Here is a 20,538-nt window from a genome sequence, read left to right as displayed (position 1 = left end):
ATTTAAAAATACAGATGACAATTTCCTAACTCAAAAAGTGTTGTATCCACTATGGGGCAATTCTATATTATGAAAATTAATAATAGCTTAGGTACCAGTGATCATGACTTGATCACATTTATGATGTGCAAACAGACTAAAGTCCAGACCAGTAACATTGTATATAAAGTCCAGGGTCTCATTCACATTCTTGTTGTGAGAGCGACACAAAATTGATAAGCATGTAGCCTGTTCTATAGTTGCGACCAACACCATCTTCTGATCCACTGAAATTCCTCAAATCAAGAAAGTTGAAACACCTTGACCAGGCTATACTCCATCAGGGTTTGGAGTTTGAAATCAATGGGACTTTGGTTTCAAAGTCAATTAGGAGCTCTTGAAAAATCCCTCCCTTAGGAGTGTAATTTTACGGTCCTATTTTTGAGAATTTTGGCCTGTGATTGAAGAAAACAAAAACCCAATAACACTTAACTATGTTAATAATATATTGAAAGTTTAAACAACTTTTCATTGTTAGAACCACTTGGTCAATTTTTGTTTTGAAGCAACAAACATCTTATGCCAATAGGTTCTTTAATAAATGTTTAGCACGAGGCTGCAGGCACTTATGCATATGTTTAAAATTAAGTACATGAGTAATACCACTGAAGTCAATAGGATTATTCCTATGAATAAAATTATGTACCTACTTAAGTATTTTCAGGATCAGGGCTTTAATTTTCCTTTTGGTTTTTGCCTGTAATTGTTTCTTAACTTTCAAGCAAGCTATCCTACTAGTAGTGGTATTTAAAAAAACAAAAGCCCGCCAGCATTTTATATTGTAATTCATCCTGAATTTTAATCTCAAATTGAAATGGCACAAATCTTCAAATTAGTTTTACAAAGTCTCAATCTGATTTAAATCAGTTCTTAAAAATCAAGTGATTTAATGACTTAAAATAATCCTTCCATCTTGCCTCGTATGTGCGTAGAATAATCCATTTACCTACCTCAAAAATAGTCACTTCTGAAGTAGAACACAGCCGCTGTTTTATAGAACATAGCAATATTATTTAACTAAAGTATCACAACAAAATAAAACACAAAACCTTCAATGTAGTAGTTTTAAACCTTTATTGTATTTACTTTAAAATGCAAATCTTGCTTTCTAGTACACTTTCTTCAGGAATATGAAAGCTCCTGGTTTTTTTTTCTTTTGTTTGTCACCTACACATCATGGTGAGTGTCCTTTATTAATGTATAAAATAGCTTTTTTTTAAAAGTACTTTCCATTACAATGGGCTCAGATCAAATACCCCAATAACCTAAAGGGAGATGTAGACTAGTAAATAAAAATTGCCATACCAAATCAGACCAGTGGCCCATCTAATCCAGTATCCTGTTTGTCAGTATCAGATGCTGCAGGGGAATTGACAAGAAACCTTGAAGTGGACAATTATGGAATAATCTGTTCACAGGGGAAGCTTCTTCAAATCCACTAATGGGCAGGGATAGTCTTAAACTCTCATACTTCATGGTATATATCCCACTAAAACAATATTGTTTTACCCCTCTCTAATGTAGCACTAGATACTCATTATCCATAGAAATATCTGACTTAAAAAAAATCCTATTTGGCTCTTTGCTTCAAAGATTCCTGGTGGCGGGGTGTTCCACAGGGTAACTATACTTTCCCCCCAAAAAGCTTTTTCCTTGTCAGTTTCAGATTTGCTGCTATTCAGTTTCACTGAACATACTTTCCTTCTTTTATTATATGAAGGACAATAAAAGCATCTTTTTACCTTTTCTATACCTCTTATTTTATATACTGCTATCCTTTTTCTTTTATGCTTCATCTTTAGGAATTTCTAATGTGAAATTCATCTCCCAAATTGCTACCTGTTCACCTACCTTTGTCAGGTCCATTTGAAGTTCTTACAGTTATCTTCTTGTGCTGACTAACCTAAACTTTGTATAGCTGTTCACTTAGTTACCTCTTTGTCCTACTCCCCCTCCCATCTGTCTATTTTGTTGTTTCTTGTCTGTCGTGTATAGTTTGAGCTCTTTGGGGCAGACATGATTGTCTTTATTTCATGTTTGTACCCATGCCTGGTACAATGGGACCCTGATCCTTTTGGGGGACTGATAGGTGCTACCATAATACAACAAATTATTTGTGAAACTTATTGCCTCACTGGTCACCTCCTTTTTCTGTTCATTAGTACATATATTTAAACAGGTAGTCCTGGCATTAAACTTTGCTACTAATCTTTTTGCCATGTTCAGAACTGTCCATTTATTATTTAGACTAGTTTTGTCTCCCTAGCCAGTTTCTAATACCTGGCAGTATGTTGCTTTTTATCCTATGTGACTCCGTAATTTCTTTACCAGCCTCTTACGAGGATTTTTACAGAAGTTCTTGAAAGGCCAAACAAACTGTTTCAGCTGGTTCTCCTTTAGGCACTATTTAGTTGACGCATTCAAAGGATTCTGATAGTTTAGAAAGGCATAATTTTTATAGAAGGTAATAAGCTGATTAGTCTATCATACGTTCATCTGGTTGGTCTCTAATTCTGATTTTAATTATCACTTCAATCAGTTTGCCAGGTACTGAAAGATTTACTAGTCAGTAGTTCTCAATATCTGCCTTAGCATCTTTTTTTTTTTTTTAAGCTATTTTTCAGTTCTCTCAGGGTAACTGCTCTTAAGGATTGCAATTTGTCACAACACTTTCATTAGCAATTCAGTCACTTTGCTCTTATGTTTGTTCAGAACTCTTGGATGTATAACATCTGGACCTATTGACTTCTCTCTTAGTTTCTGTGTGTTGCAACACCTTCTCTGTGACTGTTTGAGTCTCTTATTACCTCATCTTTATTACCTGACAAGAGTAGTCTGAGGTACTTATCTCGTCAACCTAGTCTGTAGTGAAGATTCATGCAAAGCAATAACTTTGTTTTTCTGCAGCGTCCTTGTGAGCTTCAGTTGCTTCCTACTGGCGTAGCATCTCACAAACTGCATTCCTCTGATATATATATACTTCAACTATTGCGCTACAAATTCCTTTTAGCCCTAATTGCAGTTTTACATTTTATCTGCCATCGCTTATGCTCATTTCTATTGTCTTCCAGGTTTGGATTTCCACTTTCTGAAGGATACCTGTTTGGCTCAGATAATCTCTTGATCCTTGCCGTTTAGCCAACCATCCTGGCAGCTTATTTTTTCTTGCCTTCGTAGTTCCTTTTCTCTTTAAAGGTATGTATGTATTCTGAGACTTCTGCTTTAGTAGCCTCCATGATAAGTCTAAGGACTCTAATTTTACTTTCCAGTTTAGGGTTTTTCTTGACTAGATATTGCACTTCTGAAATTCAGTACTCATTATTGGTATGACGTTTGAGAGTATCTAACTTAATTATATAGTGATTGCTATTGGGGGGGCTCAACTGTGGTTGTGACTTGAACAAAATCCTTACTTAAGACCGAGATGAGAGGTGTCTCCTCTTGTGTGCACTAGAACTAGCTGGTCCAAGAAGCAGTTGTTTAAGGCCTAGAGAAGTAACTTGATAGGTCTCTGTGTGGATGTTTAAAATAGCCCATTATTACTGTTGCTGCCTCTCCCTAATCAGGAAACCAGTAATAGAACCCTAATGGTGTATTTTTATGATTTGGAATTTTTACCCATTCAAATTCTGCTGTATGGTTCCCTATCACTTAAATTGTCTCTTTAGGTTCTAAAGAATCTCTTGGGTATAGTATGCTGCCCCGCACCTCTACCATTTAATCTGTTCTTCTGTAATTTATAGCCAGGTATTGCAGTATCCTATTGGCTTCTTCACGACCCCCTTTTCTCCAACAACTCTAAGGCAATCCCTCCAAGGCAGGGTTGAGACATGCTAGTGAGGCGAGGAGGCTTACACTGTATCTGCTGACCCTGGTCTATGCGTAAAGACTTCATTTTCTAGGACTCTTCACCAGTATTGAAATAGGGGAGATGAATCTGAACCTGCAAACAGCCAGCAATAAAAATAGTCATGAATATGCTGTTTGCTTATTATCCCATACAGAAAAGAAGGTCCTTTTGAGGGAACTTTCATGTGCATGTGTTTAAATTTTAAAATTGTTTCAGATTTTGCCAGAGATGATATAAAGTAGATGTGAATTTCTTTTTTAGGCAATAATGAATCAAACGGACAAAAATCAACAGGAAGTTCCTTCATACCTTAATGACGAACCACCAGAAGGTAGATACTAAGTTTCTGTAATCTTTTATTTGATAGTAAGAAAATGAGCTGAAGTGCAGTTCATTTCTGAAAAGAATGACTATGTGAGAATAGTTTATCCTTACACACAAGGATCAAGCTAAGTACTCTAATTTTTGTTTTAATGACATTCTTTTACTGCTGCTAGCCCTGAAGAGCTAACACATTTAAGATTGAATGAGCTGAATTCTATTCTACCTGCACAACAACAGAATTGTTTACTAAGTAACAATTTATTGCCCAGTGCAAACCCATTGAAGGGAGTGAGATTGCACAAGTATTGAAAGGCATAGTTTTAAGACTGAGTTTGCATTATTGTAACTGAAAGCACAATTTGCCAGTTGAACCTTTATTACTAGTGTTAATATGTGAGATGGAAAAAGCTCGGTTTGACTTTCAGATCCCAGGCTGTATTTGAAGGGCTGGCAGTTTAAATAAAAAGATCTAGTTAAAATGCATCTGATTCAGGAATCATTGAGACAAACATTGAACCTGATGACCAGTTTTGGAATGTGTCTTCAGAATAGAACCACACTTAAACTTGGTGGATTATATAAAAGCATCTTAGTCATCAGAAACTGAATTTAACCAAAATCAAATCTGTTCACTTTTTCTAATGAACTTTTTCTTCGGTTAGTGCTGCAGGGGAGAAATATGGCTATAGGCAAGTGAGCTGGATTCTTTTCTAGGTTAGAAGCAACAAAGAGTCCTGTGGCACCTTATAGACTAACAGATGTATTGGAGCATGAGCTTTCTGACAAAGGGGTATTCACCCACGGAAGCTTATGCTCCAATACGTCTATTAGTCTATAAGGTGCCACAGGACTCTTAGTCTGGATCTGTAAAAAGCAACAAACACGGCTACCCGTCTGATACTTTTCTAGGTTGTGCATCATCAGAATTATTAACCGAGTTCTGTTTGCAGAATCCTGTCTAGCATGTAATCTCCTAAAACAAACACTCTTTCAGCAGCCAGGTTGTCACTCTTGTGCTGGGGGTGGTTCCCCCCCCCCCACACACACACAAACTGCGCATACTAGCTATGGAGATCACTGAGTGACAAACACCGAACCCAGGATCCCATGTTCTTTAGTCACACTTCAGAATATAATAGTACTTGAAAGCTATATTTGTGTGCAGTCTTTTTGTAGGTTGTTGCTAAGGCTGTAAGAAAACGGAGTGGCCTTGTGGCTTCGTGCAGGAGGTCTCAGTGCCACTTACGTTTGGCTCACCCACCCCTCTATCATGAGTCAGTGGCAGAGGGAGACAAGGAGGAGGATGAGGTTGGCCCTGCTTGCTGGCTTGGTTTTGTGCCAAATGCCACTGTTGGCACTTGGCCCTGCTGGCACTATCCTCACATTTTTTGCCTAGGTGCAGTTCTCCCTCTGCTAGGTGGTGCAAGCTGGGCCCACCAAGCAGCAGTGGTTCTTCTGTGACCTTCAGGACTTTGCCTTTCATGGCTGCACAGTCTCGCCAAGGGATGAGCTTGGGGAGGCCCCAATAAGTGAGGCTAGGTAGGAGCTGGGGCTTGTGCCTGCACAGGGCTGGGATAGGGGAGCTCCAGTGGTGCCAGTCCCCACCCCGCAGGACCTCCAAGGCTCTCTGAGGTGGGGCTGGCTCTGGGGTACAGGGGCTTGTCCCCCCCCCCCCCAACCTGGGGATTGGAGGAATGAGGGACAGGGTATCCAGCCCCTTTTAGAGGGTAAAGGACCCTGCTGCCAACTCAACACCTAGGCAGTTACAGAACAATAGTTCAAGTCCGACATACACCTCAAACTGCAACTTTAACAAACTGGCCACAACTTTTGGACCAAAAAAGTCACAATTTGCTGACAGCATTAGTTACGCATTTAAAATGAAATAAGTTGTTTACTATTTAGTAGTGCCTCCTAACTGTAGAGGAAGGGGGGGTCCAGTGGGTTAATATTGTCCTATTGGTAACAGTAGTGAGGGATAATCAGTACAAAATGCAAGGTTGGCGGGGGAAGTAAAGCAAATTGATTCCCTAGCACAGTGGTTCTCAACCTCTTCCATTCTGCAAACCCATGTTACGGCAGCAAAGTCTTTTCCTAGCTATAAGGAAAAGGAAGGTGGCCAGGATGTTCTGAGACCTGTTCACAATCCCCAGGCTGTCAAGCCTATGCTCTCGCATGTTGTACCCAAGTTTTAGTTTTTTTAAAGAGGTACAATAGAACCTCAGTTACGAACACCTCGGGAAAAACATTATGGTGGTTCTTTCAAAAGTTTACAACTGAACATTAACTTAATACAGCTTTGAAACTTTACTATGCAAACAAAAAATGCTGCTTTTAGGTATCTTAATTTAAATGAAACAAGCACAGAAACAGTTTCCTTACCCTGTCCAATCTATTTTTTAACTTTCCCTGTATTTTTTTTAGTAGTTTACATTTAATATAGTACTGTATTTGAATTTTTTGGTGTCTCTCTTCCCCCCCCCCCCCACCCCCTTGCTGACTGATTGCATACTTCTGGTTCCAAATGAGGTGTGTGATCGACCGGTCAGTTTGTAACTCTGGTGTTCTACTGTACTGTTGTTTTTAAGTCCATAGAGAATGGGTTGTATTTAAATGTCTTGCTCAAATTGTGTACATAGGATAGCTCAAGTTAACTTTCAGTCTTTGTGGAAGACAAATAAGACAGCTGTGTTTTTTCTCAGCTTCCTACATTCATTATCTTGAGCAAGTCAGACAGATTCCCAACTTAGCAGTAGTATTTTGATCTTTCTCCAAAAATTCTTGAATTACTTAAGGTAAACTTATCTCTTCATCCCTTTGTATCATAAACTGATGTCTCTTAATCTGGCAACACTCTATTAGAGCACATCATCTGAGTAGAGAGATGGGAGTGGGGAAGAGAGAGAGGAGGGAATTAAGGCACTGCCAAAACTGGATAAGAGTGAAGGGGAAAGAATAGAAGATGAACTGACAGAACAGAGAGAGAGAGAAGGGGATAAAAACACTATGGAGGAGCTACTGCTCATTTGTTAACAAAAAGATGGCTGAGGAGGAGGATTGCAGAGAGGAATGCGATCTCTTTTCTCCCCCCCCACCCCCCAAAAAAAATGGAGTATGGAGGGGAAAGATGTTCAGACTGAATGCAAGTAAGAGAATAAACAGTTGCAGGTTTGTTTGTTTTTCTGTGTAACCTTGTATTTGGGTTGACAGAACTGGTCAGAGGGGAGAAAATGTATGAAATAGTAAATAAAAATCTTTCAGGTATTTTAGGGAATTTTTTTTTTTAAATGTCTGACTTGAAAAAATGTCAATTTCAACTAGCTATAAACACCCCAATTAGTTGAGTAAAATATTTATTACATATTGTTTCCCAATCAAATCAATTCAGTCTTAATCATGAAGGCATGATATTACTTATTCTCTCCTCTATTATTATGAAAGTGAAATCCATTGGATTCAGTGGACTTCTGTTTTATGATGTCAGATTCTCATTTGTATCTTAAATCTCAGTGGGCTACATTCTGGTGTTATTCTGTGAGAGTTACTATTGACTTCAGTAGGACTGTCTGTGAGGAAAGAAATTTCTTAACCTGTGCATGGGTGTCAGAATTGGACCCTAAACTAGTCTTCACATGGCAGACGTTAATTGGCGTGGGGGAGGAAATGGAATAGAACTCGTAAGCAGGGCAAAAGTTCTGAGGATGACTTTTCGGTTTCCAGTGCAGACTTCATATTTTATGTGCTTAGTTATGCAACTTCTGTAATTAAATGTTTAAGTTGTCCTGAAGAACTTTTCTGGCCTTGCATGTCATATGGGGCCTTCATATCTGATACAATTCTAAAAATTCATCACTTTAAAGAGATAGCCAAACATGGATGCCTGCCAATTTCAGTCTTGGCATGAAGATCAATTCTCTAAGAATTTCTTGGCAGGCTTCTCTTTTGAGGAAAGGCTTAGTTCTAAGGTCACTTGACCAGTCTTTTGTAAATTGATGGCATAAAGAGCTTCCAAATTCTACAGATGTGACTGTAGTCACAGATGTGGCTAGTCCCAGGAGGTTCAACCAAAAAAAACCACTTTTGTTCTTCGAGATGTGTTGTTCATGTCCATTCCAATCAGGTGTGTGTGCGCGCACGTGCACAATAGCTGGGAGATTTTTCCCCTAGCAGCATCCGTGGGGTTGGCCTGGGCGTTCCCTGGAGTTGCATCTTCATGACGCCCAATAAAGGGCCCAGCCGACCCACCACCCCCTCAGTTCCTTCTTGCCGGCTACTCCAATGGAGGGGTAGGAGGGTGAGTATTGGAATGGACATGAACAACACATCTCGGAGAACAACAGTTGCGAGAAGGTGAGTAATCGTTTTTCTTCTTCGAGTGCTTGTTCATGTCAATTCCAATCAGGTGACTCTCAAGCCCAAATTCAGGAGGCGAGGTTGGAGTTGTCCACTGATTGGAGCACTCTCTTCCAAAGGCCGCATCGTCTCTGGCCTGCTGGGTAATCGCATAGTGCGTGGTGAAAGTATGAATGGAGGACCAGGAACGCTGTTGATAAAGCCTGCGCCCTGGGGGAGTGTGCAGTGATTGGAGGTGCAGGAACCCCCGCCAGGCTGTAGCACTCACGTGATCCATGACTAAATGCTTTACAACGACACAGTCAGACCTTTCATTCTGTCCGCCACTGCCACGAATAACTGGACTGATTTTCTGAATGGCTTCATTCTCTCAATGTAGAAGGCTAGCGCCCTACGGACATCCAGTGAGTGAAGTCTCTGCTCCCTGCCACTAGAATGTGGCTTAGGGTCGAATACCAGGAGAAAGATGTCCTGGTTGATGTAAAACTGTGATACGGTCTTCGGTAGGAAAGCAGGATGAGGTCTGAGCTGAACCTTGTCCTTACAGAACATAGTGTAGGGAGGCTCTGATGTTAGGGCCTTAAATTCAGACACCCTCCTGGCTGAGGTTATCACTACCAGGATTGCGACCTTGTAAGAGAGGTAGAGCAGGGAGCGCAATGCCAGGGGTTCAAAGGGTGGTCCCATGAGTCTAAAGAGGACCAGGTTGAGATCCCAAGCTGGGACAAGCTGCTGGACATGAGGGTATAGCCTGTCGAGACCTTTTAGAAACCGGCTGACCATCAGGTTAGCAAAGACAGAGCAGCCCTCCACGCCTGGGTGGAAGGCGGAGATGGCGGCCAAGTGAACCCTTATTGATGAGATTGAAAGCCCCTGCTGCTTCAGATGGAGGAGGTAGTCCAGAATAAGTGGCACTGAGGCCAGCGTTGGGAACAAATGGCGCTGTGCCGACCAGATTGAAAATCTCTTCCACTTGGCAAGGTAGGTAGCTCTTGTAGAGGGTTTCCTGCTGCCAAGGAGGACTTGTCTAACCTGATCTGAACAGGAAAGCTCCACTGGGTTCAACCATGCCATGAGGTACAGAGACCCGAGGCTCGGATGTTGGAGATGACCATGATCATGTGTCAGAGGGTCCAGGAAGAGCTGCAGGGTGACTGGAGCTTCCACGGACATGTCTAGGAGAGAGATATACCAGTGCTGGTGGGGCCAGGCTGGAGCTATCAATGTGACCTGAGCTTGTTCCCTCCGGATCTTGAGGAGTACCTTGTGAACGAGCAGTATGGGCAGAAAGGTGCGTAGGAGACAACCTCCCCATGGGAGGAGGAACGCGTCCGCTCTGGAGCCTGGGCTGTGATTTTGGAAGGAGCAGAACTGCTGGCAGTTCCTGTTGCATTGCGTAGCGAATAGGTCTATCTGGGGAAATCCCCACCTTTTGGAAGATTGAATTCGTGATGTCTGAGTGAAGGGACTACTCGTGGCTGTGAAAGGACCTGCTGAGGTGGTCTGCCAGCTCGTTCTATACCCGGGGAGGTCTGACGCTTGTAGGTGTATTGAATGTTCTACACAGAGGGTCCCACAGCACGAGGGCTTCCTGGCACAGGGGAGAGGAGCGTGCACCCCTCTGTTTGTTGATATAGAACATTGCCGTGGTGTTGTCTGTCATAACTGATACACATTGTCCCGTTAAGTATGCCCGGAAGGTCTGGCATGCCAGGCGCACCACTCTCAGCTCTCTGATATTGATGTGGAGAGCCAGATCCGCCTGAGACCAGAGACCCTGAGTCCTGCGGTCTCCTAGATGTGCTCCCAAGTCTGATGCGTCTGTCACTAGCAAAAGAGATGGCTGTGGACTGGCAAAGGGGACTCCTGAGCACACCTCCTGAGGGTCGAGCCACCACAGGAGGGAGTTGAGGACCGGGCGAGGCAGGGTCACAATCCTCTCCCAGCTGTCCCGGGCTGGTCAATACACTGATGATAACCATGACTGGAGCAGTCGGAGCCTAGGTCTGGCATGATGCACCATGTAGGTACAGGCAGCCATGTGTCCTAGAAGCTTCAGGCAGTTTCTTGCTGTGGTGGTGGGAAACCGTCTGAGACCTCGAATGATACCGGCCAGGGTCTTAAACCTCGCTTCCAGCAGGTATGCCCTGGCTTGGGTCAAGTCCAGTACTGCCCCTGTAAACTCTATTCTCTGAACGGGGGGACAGAGTTGATTTTGTTTCATTTAGAAGGAGACCCAGATTGTCGAAGGTGGCCCTGATGAATTTGACTTGAGTTTCCACTTGGTGAAGACTCAAGGTGCTGCTGAACAGAAGGACAGTAAATTGGTAGTGGGTATTATTCACCACAAACCTGAGGTACTTCCTGCGGGGCTGAGTGATCGCAATATGAAAGTAAGCATCCTTCAAGTCGAGGGCGGCATACCAGTCTACTAGATCCAGTGAGGGGATGATGGAGGCCAAAGAGACCATGCGGAACTTGAGTTTCTTCATGAACATGTTGAGTTCTCCCAGGTCCAGGATGCGCCTGAGGCTGCCTTTGGCTTTCGGTATTAGGAAATACCGGGAATAAAAGCCCTCGCCCCTGTGGTCCTGAAGAACCTTCTCCACTGCCCCTAAAGATAGGAGCGACTGCACCTCCTGGATAAAGAGTTGCTCTTGAGAAGGGTCCCTGAAGAGGGAAGGGGGAGTGGAAGGGCGGAAGGGCACAGAATTGGATAGAGTATCCCCTCTCTACCATGCGGAGCACCCAGTGGTCTGAGGTGATAGGGGCCATGCCCAGTAGAAAGGGGGTAGTTGGGACAAGACGGTAAGGTGGGGTGGGATCCGGTCTTTGTGGTACACCGTCCTCTACCATGCCTTCAACAGGCTGGTTTGGGCCCTGAAGACAGCTTGGGTTGTCCCAAGCCTTGGCCAGAGGGTTGACGTGGCCTTCTCCTGCCAATCCTGTTTCTCCTTCTGGACCCGTCCTGGCTGTTCTGGTGACCGAACCTCTGAGGAGGCTGTGGACGGAAGTGTCTCTGCTATGTTGACGGTGTATAGAGGCCCAGGGACCTGAGGGTGACTCTGGAGTCTTTTAGGTTGTTTAGCCTCTTGTCCATTTTCTCCAAAAAAAGAGTCTCCCCCTCAAAAGGCAGGCCTCGTATGGTCTGCTGGACCTCAAAGGGGAGACCAGAAACCTGGAGCCATGAGCCCCTTCTCATGGCTACTCCTGTGGCCATAACCCTGGTGTCAGCATCTGCCCCATCAAGTGCTGCCTGCAGGGACGCCCTGGAGATCAGTCTCCATTCCTCGACCAAAGCCGGAAATTCGGCACGGGAGTCCAAGAGGAGCAACTCCATGAATTTAGCCATCGCCGAGCAGGTATTGTAGGAGTACCTGCTGACGATGGCCTGCTGTTAGATATTTGGCGTTATAGTCCCCCCCCCGGTTGAGTACACCTTTCGCCCAAATAGATCTAATTTTTAGCATCCCTATTCTTGGGGGAGGGGCCCTGAAAGCCTTACCTCTCCCACTGGTTAGCAGCGTCCACCACCAGAGAGTCCGGCTGGGGGTGGGAATATAGGTGTTCATAACCCCTGGAGGGCACAAAGTACTGGCGTTTGTTACGCTCGGTGGTGGGTGGCAGCGAGGCCGGGGTCTGCCACAGAGTCTTAGTCATGTCTGTAATTATCTTTTTAAACGGTAAGGCGATAACAGGAAGGGCCATAGGATCTGCACCATATACCACTTCCTCCGCCTTATTGTCCAGACCCTGGGCGACCCGGCGCAGCAACTGCTGCAGCACCCTGGAGTCCTCCAGAGCTGGGGCTACGGAAGTACCCGCCAGTGCCTCATCTGGCAAAGAGGAGGAGGCCACCAGAGGAGGTGGTTGCTCTCTACCATCCCCACCCGAGGGATCTTGTGACCCGGGGGAACTGGGGTCAGTTGACCCGGTGCCGCGAAGGGCGCGGGTATTGGTGCCGATGTTGGTTCCCACGCCGGTGCCGGTGTAGACACCTGGTATAGCGTTTGCACCAGGGTATTCATCGACATCGTCGCAGCCAGTGTCGATGATGATGCCAGTGCTGTCGTTGGTGCCAAAGGTGCAGCCAGCACCGTAGCAGCAGTCTGAGCCGCTGACGCCTCCGGTGCCGAAGGCGTTGTCGAGGGCGGCGCTCTGGTCAGTGCCGATGATGGTGCCGCGGCCGACGGTCTTGACACTGGAGGTAATGGCTTGGTTGCTGGTCGTGGCGGAACGAACGTTGCAGATGCCACTGATGCAGCTCCTGAGCAGGATCCTTGGCTCTGACCCTGGTCTTGATGGAAAGCCTGCGGAGTCCAAAAGGGTCACTGAGCCGGGTTCTGCCATTGTGAGGGCCACTGCATCGGGCGGGACCCTCTATGGTGCCTTGAGCTGGACTTTCTGCTCCTACTATAATCAGAGCGGTACGAGTCTGACTCTGATGTTTCAGAATAGGACGCCCAGGGCAGTGCTGCACCTCTCGTTGTAGAGCGTCGGGAGCCTGGGGACCAACTGCGCTCCCTGGATGGAGGCACTGGTGTCGGGGGGTGCCGAGGTGATGGGGATCAGTGTGACATCATCACCGGCTTTCCCTTTGACTGAACGGGTTGCTGGGATGGAGCCTGTGGTGCTGGCGCATCTTCCTGCCGTGGGGATGAGAACGGCGCCGTGAGTCTCAGCAGGTGCTGCGCCGCCTCAAAAGCCTCTGGTGAGGGGTTCGGCGAGTGTGATGGGCCCAGACTCAACTGCCTCACTTCGGCAGGAATCGACGTAGCCCCATTCTGAGCCTCGGAGCCGTGGCCTGACTGAGGTGCCACTGATGGCTGGTCCCTTCCGGCTGATCTTGCCGAGGGGGATCGGCCTCTTTCCGTCCTCTTCTTCTTCTGTGCCGGCAATTGGGACCGGTGCCGAAGGCTGGAGTGCCCCTGAGAGACTCCATGACAGTGCTGAGCCTCATTGGCAATGTCTTTCTTCGACACTGGATCTCCTGAAGACGGCGCTGGAGCGCTCTCCTCTGAAGAAGACGTACTGGGAGTGGGATCCCCGGTGCCTGGGTCCCACTGAGGTCAGAGAGCTGCCTCCATGAGGAGGATTTTAAGTTGCTGCTCCCTCTCTTTAAGAGTTCAGTCAGAATTCCCGACAAATCTTGCAGCTGGCTTTTTGTTGACCCTCGTCCAGACACCATAAACAGGAGGTGTGAGGGGGTCACTTTTAGGCATGCGCTTCGTGCAGTCCTGGCAAGTCTTGAAGCCCAGGGATTGCGGCATGTCCCAGTGACAAATAACGAGGGGGGGAATCCCCCGGTAACTGAAACTTATAAGTGAACTCGCTACACTATACTAACCGCCTAGAACTAACTGTCTACAGCAAAATCCAAAAGTACTGCTATGCTGCTTGCCGAAGCAAGAGCAAGGGGAAGTTCCAGCTACTGTCACTGGCGGTAAGAAGGAACTGAGGGGGTGGCAGGTCAGCAGGGCCCTTTATTGGGCACTATGAAGGCACCACTCGGGGGCACCCAGGCCGACCCAACAGATGCTGCTAGGGGAAAAATTTTCCGGCTACTGTGCACATGCATGCGCACACCTGATTGGAATTGACATGAGCAAGCCCTCGAAGAAGAAAGGTTGGTTATGAGGTTTCTGGGTGAAAAGTACTACAGAATTGCAAAGTATTTTTTGTGTAGAGCAGTGTTGGTTCTAATGTGTCTAGTACTCTCTGCAAACTGGAAAATATAAATACCCTTTGCAGACGGCAGTCATTTTACGCCAGCCCTCACTGTAAGTCGTTGTTCTGTAGGCAGCTGATTGTTTTGCATGATTGGTAGAGCCAACATCTTGAACAGGTGCTATGTGCTTATACGTTTTCTGCTTAAATAAACAGAATTAGTTTAAGAATGTTCTTTCTTCATTGTAGTGATCAGAAACAAGAGGCCAGTTAGCGAACAGTAAGCTTCAGGGAACAGATCTAGAAAATACCAGTAGCCAGGGCTGCCCAGAGGATTCAGGGGGCCTGGGGCAAAGTGGGGGAGCGGACATAAAAAAAGGCGCCACCAGCTGCGGCGCTTGTACTCACCGGGCGTTGCTCTGAGTCTGCGGAGGCAGCGGGTCCTTCACTCGCTCCGCGTCTTCGGCAGTACTGAAGGACCCGCTGCCGAAGACCTGGAGCGACTGAAGGGCCCGCCGCCCAAGTGCCGCCAAAGACCCGGACTGTCGCCGGGTGAGTAGCCAGGGAAGGGATTCTCGGCCAGGGCTCGTGGGGCCCCTGCAGGGCCCGGGGCCTGGGGCAAATTGCCCCACTTGCCCCCCCTCTAGGCGGCCCTGCCAGTAGCTGCGAGGAATATTATTAGTCCTGGCTGCATATCTAACATACAGGAAGAAATGAAATAATGTTGTTTCCACTGTTAAAACTACATGGTTGTACTAACAATCATACTCAAGTGAAATTATCCATAGGCTTTTGACTAAGAATTTGCTACCTAAAGCACCTTGAGGAAAGTGGGATACCAACTTCTTTGCTGTTTCTTTTTCGACAAATATATTTAATGGTATCTTTCTGGGTTGTTATGGCCCTTCCTTCTAATGTCAATCTCTATTAGTTATGAGTCAATAGCAAATTTCAATAACTAGCTTCAGTGTGGCAAACTCCCTTTTCCTACTCACTCTAAACACATTAATGTTATTGAGAAGGAGAGTTAGTCAAGCTATCTTTTTGACTGACCTTGTAACAAGATCTAGAACTCCTCCTGTCATAAGAATCGTTTGTTACTGTAGGATACCAACAGACTGCAATCGAAATATAGATTTTTTTTTTTAACCTCCCAGAACTAGACAAACTGTTCTTTCAATCGATGAAACTTCAAGTGTCTTGTATATTGAAAAAAGATTTAGTATTAAATATGCCACATAATATCCTTGTATTAAGCAATTCTGAACCTTGGCTATCTCCTGGACAGATTGACCAGGGTCTGAGATGTTGAGTCTTAATCAAAATGTGCTGATAAGGGCTCCCTTTGCCTTGTGACTCATTGGTGGTTTTTTTGTTGTTGTTTTTAAAGTTTAATTTGTCCCTCTTTACTTCTTGTAAACTTCTTACAACTGTGAGTGAATCTCCCACCCTGCTAGAAAGGTTAATGCAAGCTGGCAGCATTTTAATGCCCAAATAGGGGCTACCATGCCCTCTGCTCTTTTCTTTTACCCCCGTTGTTTCCAATACAGAGATGGCACCTCTTGTCTGAAGTATTCTAGGGACATTTATAATGGATATAGAAACTTACATCTCTAAGGCTGTCTACACTAGAGACCGTACAGTGACACAGCTGTACAGATACAGCTGTGCTGCTTTAAGATCTCTCATGTAGCTGCTCTGAGCTCTCCCATCAACATAATAAAACTCCCCCAATGAGCAGCGGTAGCAGCTCTCCTGTTGATATAGTGCTGTGTACACTACCACTTATGCCAGGGTGTTTTTTCACACCCTTGAGCGACATAAGTTTCGCTGACATAAGTGTAATATAGACATGGCCTAATTCACTGGTTTGACTCTGGCCCAGGTCAGTACTGATCTGAAAGCATTATCATTGACTATTCTGTGCCATACGTGAAATGAATTGTAGATCTCCGTTCATTTCTTAGTGCATAGATGTCTACGTCACAAAACTCATCATTGCAAACTGACTTTTACTGGCAGTGAGGCCTTGAAAACTGAACTATATTCTAACAACTGTTCCAAGTCAGGGCTGAGTCCTGTTGGTGGAGCAGTCTGTGAGTGACTGCATGCCTGGGGAGATAATATTTGAGATGCTTACTGTTCTTCCTGCCCTTCTCCTCATTCACTTGTTTTCCTGCATGTGCTCTCTATTTCCTTGATTTTGTTCCCAGTCATTTCTGCCCTACTTACTGTTTATCTCCTCTTTGCATCTCTCTTTTCTTTGGTTCCACCCACCACCATTCACTTGCTCACTTCTCCTCTGTGTGTTGCTTATTTCCTACACAGTTAAACTTCTTTCTTCAGATACCTATTATCATAAGAGTTATGTCGCGCCTGAACTACTTCATTACTATGGCCCTTTGTTCGTGCCCTGCTATCTCTGAAACATGTTTCAGAGAAAGAAGAGCAATAGACTTGGTGAGGACTGAGCACTGTGGGAGGTAAACAAACATTGGCACTGTAGAATGCTGCATTGGAACACTCTTCGTTTTACTGTGGTATTAATGGAGTAAATTCTAGACACTGAAAATACCATGCAAACAAATGCTCTAGGTGCCTCTCTGTATGGTGAGACTAGGCTATTTGTCAGGTGTATGGGTGGAAGCTTTTCTACCCCAGCGTCTAATAGTGTCGAAAATTACAAACTGCTTAAAAAGTACTTGTTTATAGAAGATAAAATGGTTCTATAGTTAAGGTTGTGTTAGCATTTCTACTGTAAGTTTACTCTGTGTGTCTTTCTCTCTTCATCTTGAAGCTTATATTTAGAAACTTGGAATACTAAAATGTGGGAGGATAATGAGGATGGATTTCCAATTTTAAGCTTATAGAAAAGCAATCTAGTTTAGGATGTTTTCCTATAACTCTAAAACTTCCTCTTAGTTTGAGAATATTTAGTCGTACCATAAGTATAGAATATGGGCTTACTATAGAACATCTAAAACATGTAAGGAGCTTTTATAAAACACATGGTTCTTTGTTTGTACAGTGCCTAGTACCAGTGGTGCTGGGGGTGCTGCCACTCCCCCTGGTTTGAAGTAGTAGTAACAATCACCAAATACATGGTTTCATCCTCCGCACCCCCACTATAAAAATTGTTCCAGCACCCCTGACTAGTACAATGGGGTCCTGTTCCATAACTGGGACTTGTAGGTGCTTCGATAATACTAACAAAAAATAATGCTCCCCAGAGCTTATAATTAAAATTTAAACATAATGCCAGGAAGAAAAAACGAGGGATGCATAGGGTGACATACAGCAAGACCTTTTGGTTTAAGTTTTTCCTGTGTATTTTAACTGGTGGGTTTTCTTTTAGTTGCAGTTCTTAGTGACTTTTGGGATAGGGGGCACTTCAGGGCACCTGTGCACTTTCTTAAAATGTCTTTAAGGTATGTTGAATTCCCCCAAATGTAGAATAAGGGCCCAGTGTAGGCCAACTGGATGTGTGTGCATGGTGGTAGGGAGGAGGTGGGTGGACCAAAGAACCGACCTGGATGTCTGTTCTTCCTTCCTTCCTTCCTTCCTTCCACCACCCAAACAAAACAAAACCAAAATTAGAGAGGAAAAAGAAACCAAACAGCCTTTTTTTCAGGCTGGGATATCCTCCCCGCAACCTCTTCCCAACATAACCTTAGTTCAGCTTCCCTTAGGCCCAGTAGATATCATGCTCTGGTACTGAATTGAAATTCTGTCACTTGGGGAGACAGCCCTACAGCAAAAAATTGAATTTTTCAGTAGCCAAAGCCCGGCAGAGAGGTACATGGAAGTAGTAAGGTCTTCAGGGGCTGAGGTGGAACTGACACCTGGGGCAGGGGATTGGGAAGGGAAAGAGAAGGGGATTAGCTGAACGGTTCTGTGGGGAGCCTCAGTTTGGGTACCCTTCGAAGCTGATCTAAACTTGGAAGACTCACTGTCCGTTAATCTGTGTTGTGAAAAAATGGCACTTTTAGGCTTCGCTCCATTTATCTCGCCTTTCAATAAGAATGAACCCTGGGAACACTGGTGCTTTCCAGGCAGCCAGCCAAGAGTCTGTAAGATACACATCTTACAATATGTAAAAGGAGCAATACTGATGAATAAACTGTGTTCTTTTAAACTTCTTAATTGCAACATTACTGACTCAAATGTTTACACTTTGTCCTTCAGGTTCATTGAAAGATCATCCACAGCAGCAGCCTGGCATGCTTTCTCGTGTGACTGGTGGCATCTTCAGTGTAACAAAGGGAGCTGTTGGTGCCACGATTGGTGGTGTAGCCTGGATTGGAGGAAAAAGTTTGGAAGTGACCAAAACAGCTGTTACAGCAGTGCCTTCCATGGGAGTGAGTCTGGTTAAAGGAAGCGTTTCTGCTGTGGCTGGGGGCATTACAGCTGTAGGATCTGCTGTCACAAGTAAAGTGCCTTTAACAGGGAAGAAAAAGGATAAGTCTGACTAAAGGACTGAGACGTAGTTGATTTCCATAATACTACGTCTGTGGCATTGGAATCTGCTAAGATTTGGACTACAACAAAGCCACATGTCTTAGACACTTATCTTCTACAGAGCTGTGGGAAAACTTTTGCTTTCCTCTGAAGGGACAGAAGAAGCTGACAGCACAGTGTGTGAAGGTTCAATTATAACCTAGATTCAAGCTTTATATCTGGTGAAATGTTACACTTGATAAATGTAGAACCAAGTACATGTATATGAAGGGATAATACATGTTTGAATATTCATTTACTGTAAATCTTTTGCAGTATGGGACTAAGATGTGAAAGTAAAAAATTAGTTGGCAATCTTTGCAGTACTAGATGTATGATGTGCCAGCTACCATTCTTAGTGGTTTCTGCATCCTCTTGATAAGGAATCCTTGAACTATGTAAAGGCATCTTCTGATGTGCCTGATAATTTCATATATTTTTGCTTTTGGAAACTGTATTTTTATACAGATTATAAACTCTGTCAGTGCATTCTGTTAGTGATGGCTGGCAAGAGACAGAACTGGAGATGTTCAGAAGTGGAGATGGGGGTGGCGGGGGGAAGTATGCGTAAAATGGTTTGTGATAGAAGGCATCTTAAAAGTTTTATGTTTGCGGTATACTGATTTTAATAATTCATGCCTTATGGTTGAAAAACTATTTTTCATTTAGTGAAGCTGTGTAAAGAATGTTTTCTAATGTCCATTTCAACACAGTTCATAGAACAAGCTTTAGACACTTTTTTGATATGTATTGATATCTGAAACTTAGCCATCTTTTACTAAAGACAATACCGCTAAATCTCAGGTGTATTTTAAAGGTATCACTCTATCACCTGCAAATGAAAGCTTACTACTTGTGACTTTTTAGCTAGAAAACAATAGAAGGGAAATGGCTTAGTTTCAATTAAACCGAGGTTCATGATCCAGATGGCAACCTGTAGTTATCTTGAGAGAAATTCCTTTGCTGTGAAGTTGGAAACCACTGAAGAGTGATCTAACTAAAGAAAAGCCGCTGTCTAATTGCATGCCATACCAGTTTAGTTGGTTGCTTTAACCATTCACCATCTCTTATAACCAAGATACAAAGATTTTTTTCACTACATTTATATCTCAAGTACATTTTTACTTAAAACACAGCACTGTACTATTTAAACAAATAAACAAGACTGACAGAATGTTTAAAGCAGGAGAAATGTCATCTCAGTGAATTGCATAGGGACAGATTTCCAACCTTGACACTCCTTTGAATGGCTGCATTCTCATACATCTTCAAGGATGTGCATGGGCAGGATCTAAAATGCATGACATGACACAGGCTCAGTTAGTCAAGATCATCTGACTCTGCAGCTAAAAATAACCTTTTGACAGCCTGTAAAAGATGGCGGAAGTTTTATGTGAATATTCTGTATGAGGTATTTCCTAAAAACATATGTCCCTGCAGAGAATTTCTAAACATGTGAGCTTACTTTTAAGTGGCTATAGTTGTACAAGGAAGATATAAATGTGTTTGTAGAAATTAAAGGTCAAAAGGTATCACTTGTCTAAAATTTTTATTCCTGTTTAACTGATGTTGATATGTTAAACTATTTGATATAAATTAGTCAGCTAGTATGTCTGAACTATTGGTACTTCAGCTGTGATCTGAAGCAACTTTCTTCATTAGACATCATTGCTGTTAAACTGTCAGATAAATATATAGTTTCTAGCTACTCTGTAGAAGTGGAAATGAAATCTTAAAGTATGTAATTTTTTTTTTAAAGATTCCAACTAAAGAAATTATTTACTCATCTTGTTTAGCGTAGCAATGCA

The 20,538-nt window shown here is 44.0% G+C and overlaps 1 protein-coding gene across 1 annotated transcript; it reads left to right on the top strand.

Moving 5' to 3' along the window:
* Window positions 1-4,156: 4,156 nt before the first annotated feature.
* Window positions 4,157-18,705, top strand: TMEM263 (transmembrane protein 263). Its single transcript, XM_065423869.1, has 2 exons — window positions 4,157-4,220; window positions 18,419-18,705. Exons 1-2 carry the CDS (start codon window positions 4,157-4,159, stop codon window positions 18,703-18,705), a joined length of 351 nt encoding a protein of 116 aa, XP_065279941.1.
* The last annotated feature ends 1,833 nt before the right edge of the window (window positions 18,706-20,538 follow it).

The sequence above is a fragment of the Emys orbicularis genome, chromosome 1, assembly GCF_028017835.1.
Source record: "Emys orbicularis isolate rEmyOrb1 chromosome 1, rEmyOrb1.hap1, whole genome shotgun sequence".
NCBI classification, from domain to species: Eukaryota; Metazoa; Chordata; order Testudines; family Emydidae; genus Emys; species Emys orbicularis.
This window is presented reverse-complemented; position numbering and strand designations above follow the sequence as displayed.

What these genes read in the sequence shown, in the direction of transcription:
- TMEM263 (XM_065423869.1), top strand. Translation starts at nt 4,157, where the DNA reads ATGAATCAAACGGACAAAAATCAACAGGAAGTTCCTTCATACCTTAAT. An exon ending in TAATGACGAACCACCAGAAG is followed by an intron (nt 4,221 to 18,418) that starts GTAGATACTAAG and finishes TTTGTCCTTCAG; the next exon opens with GTTCATTGAAAGATCATCCA.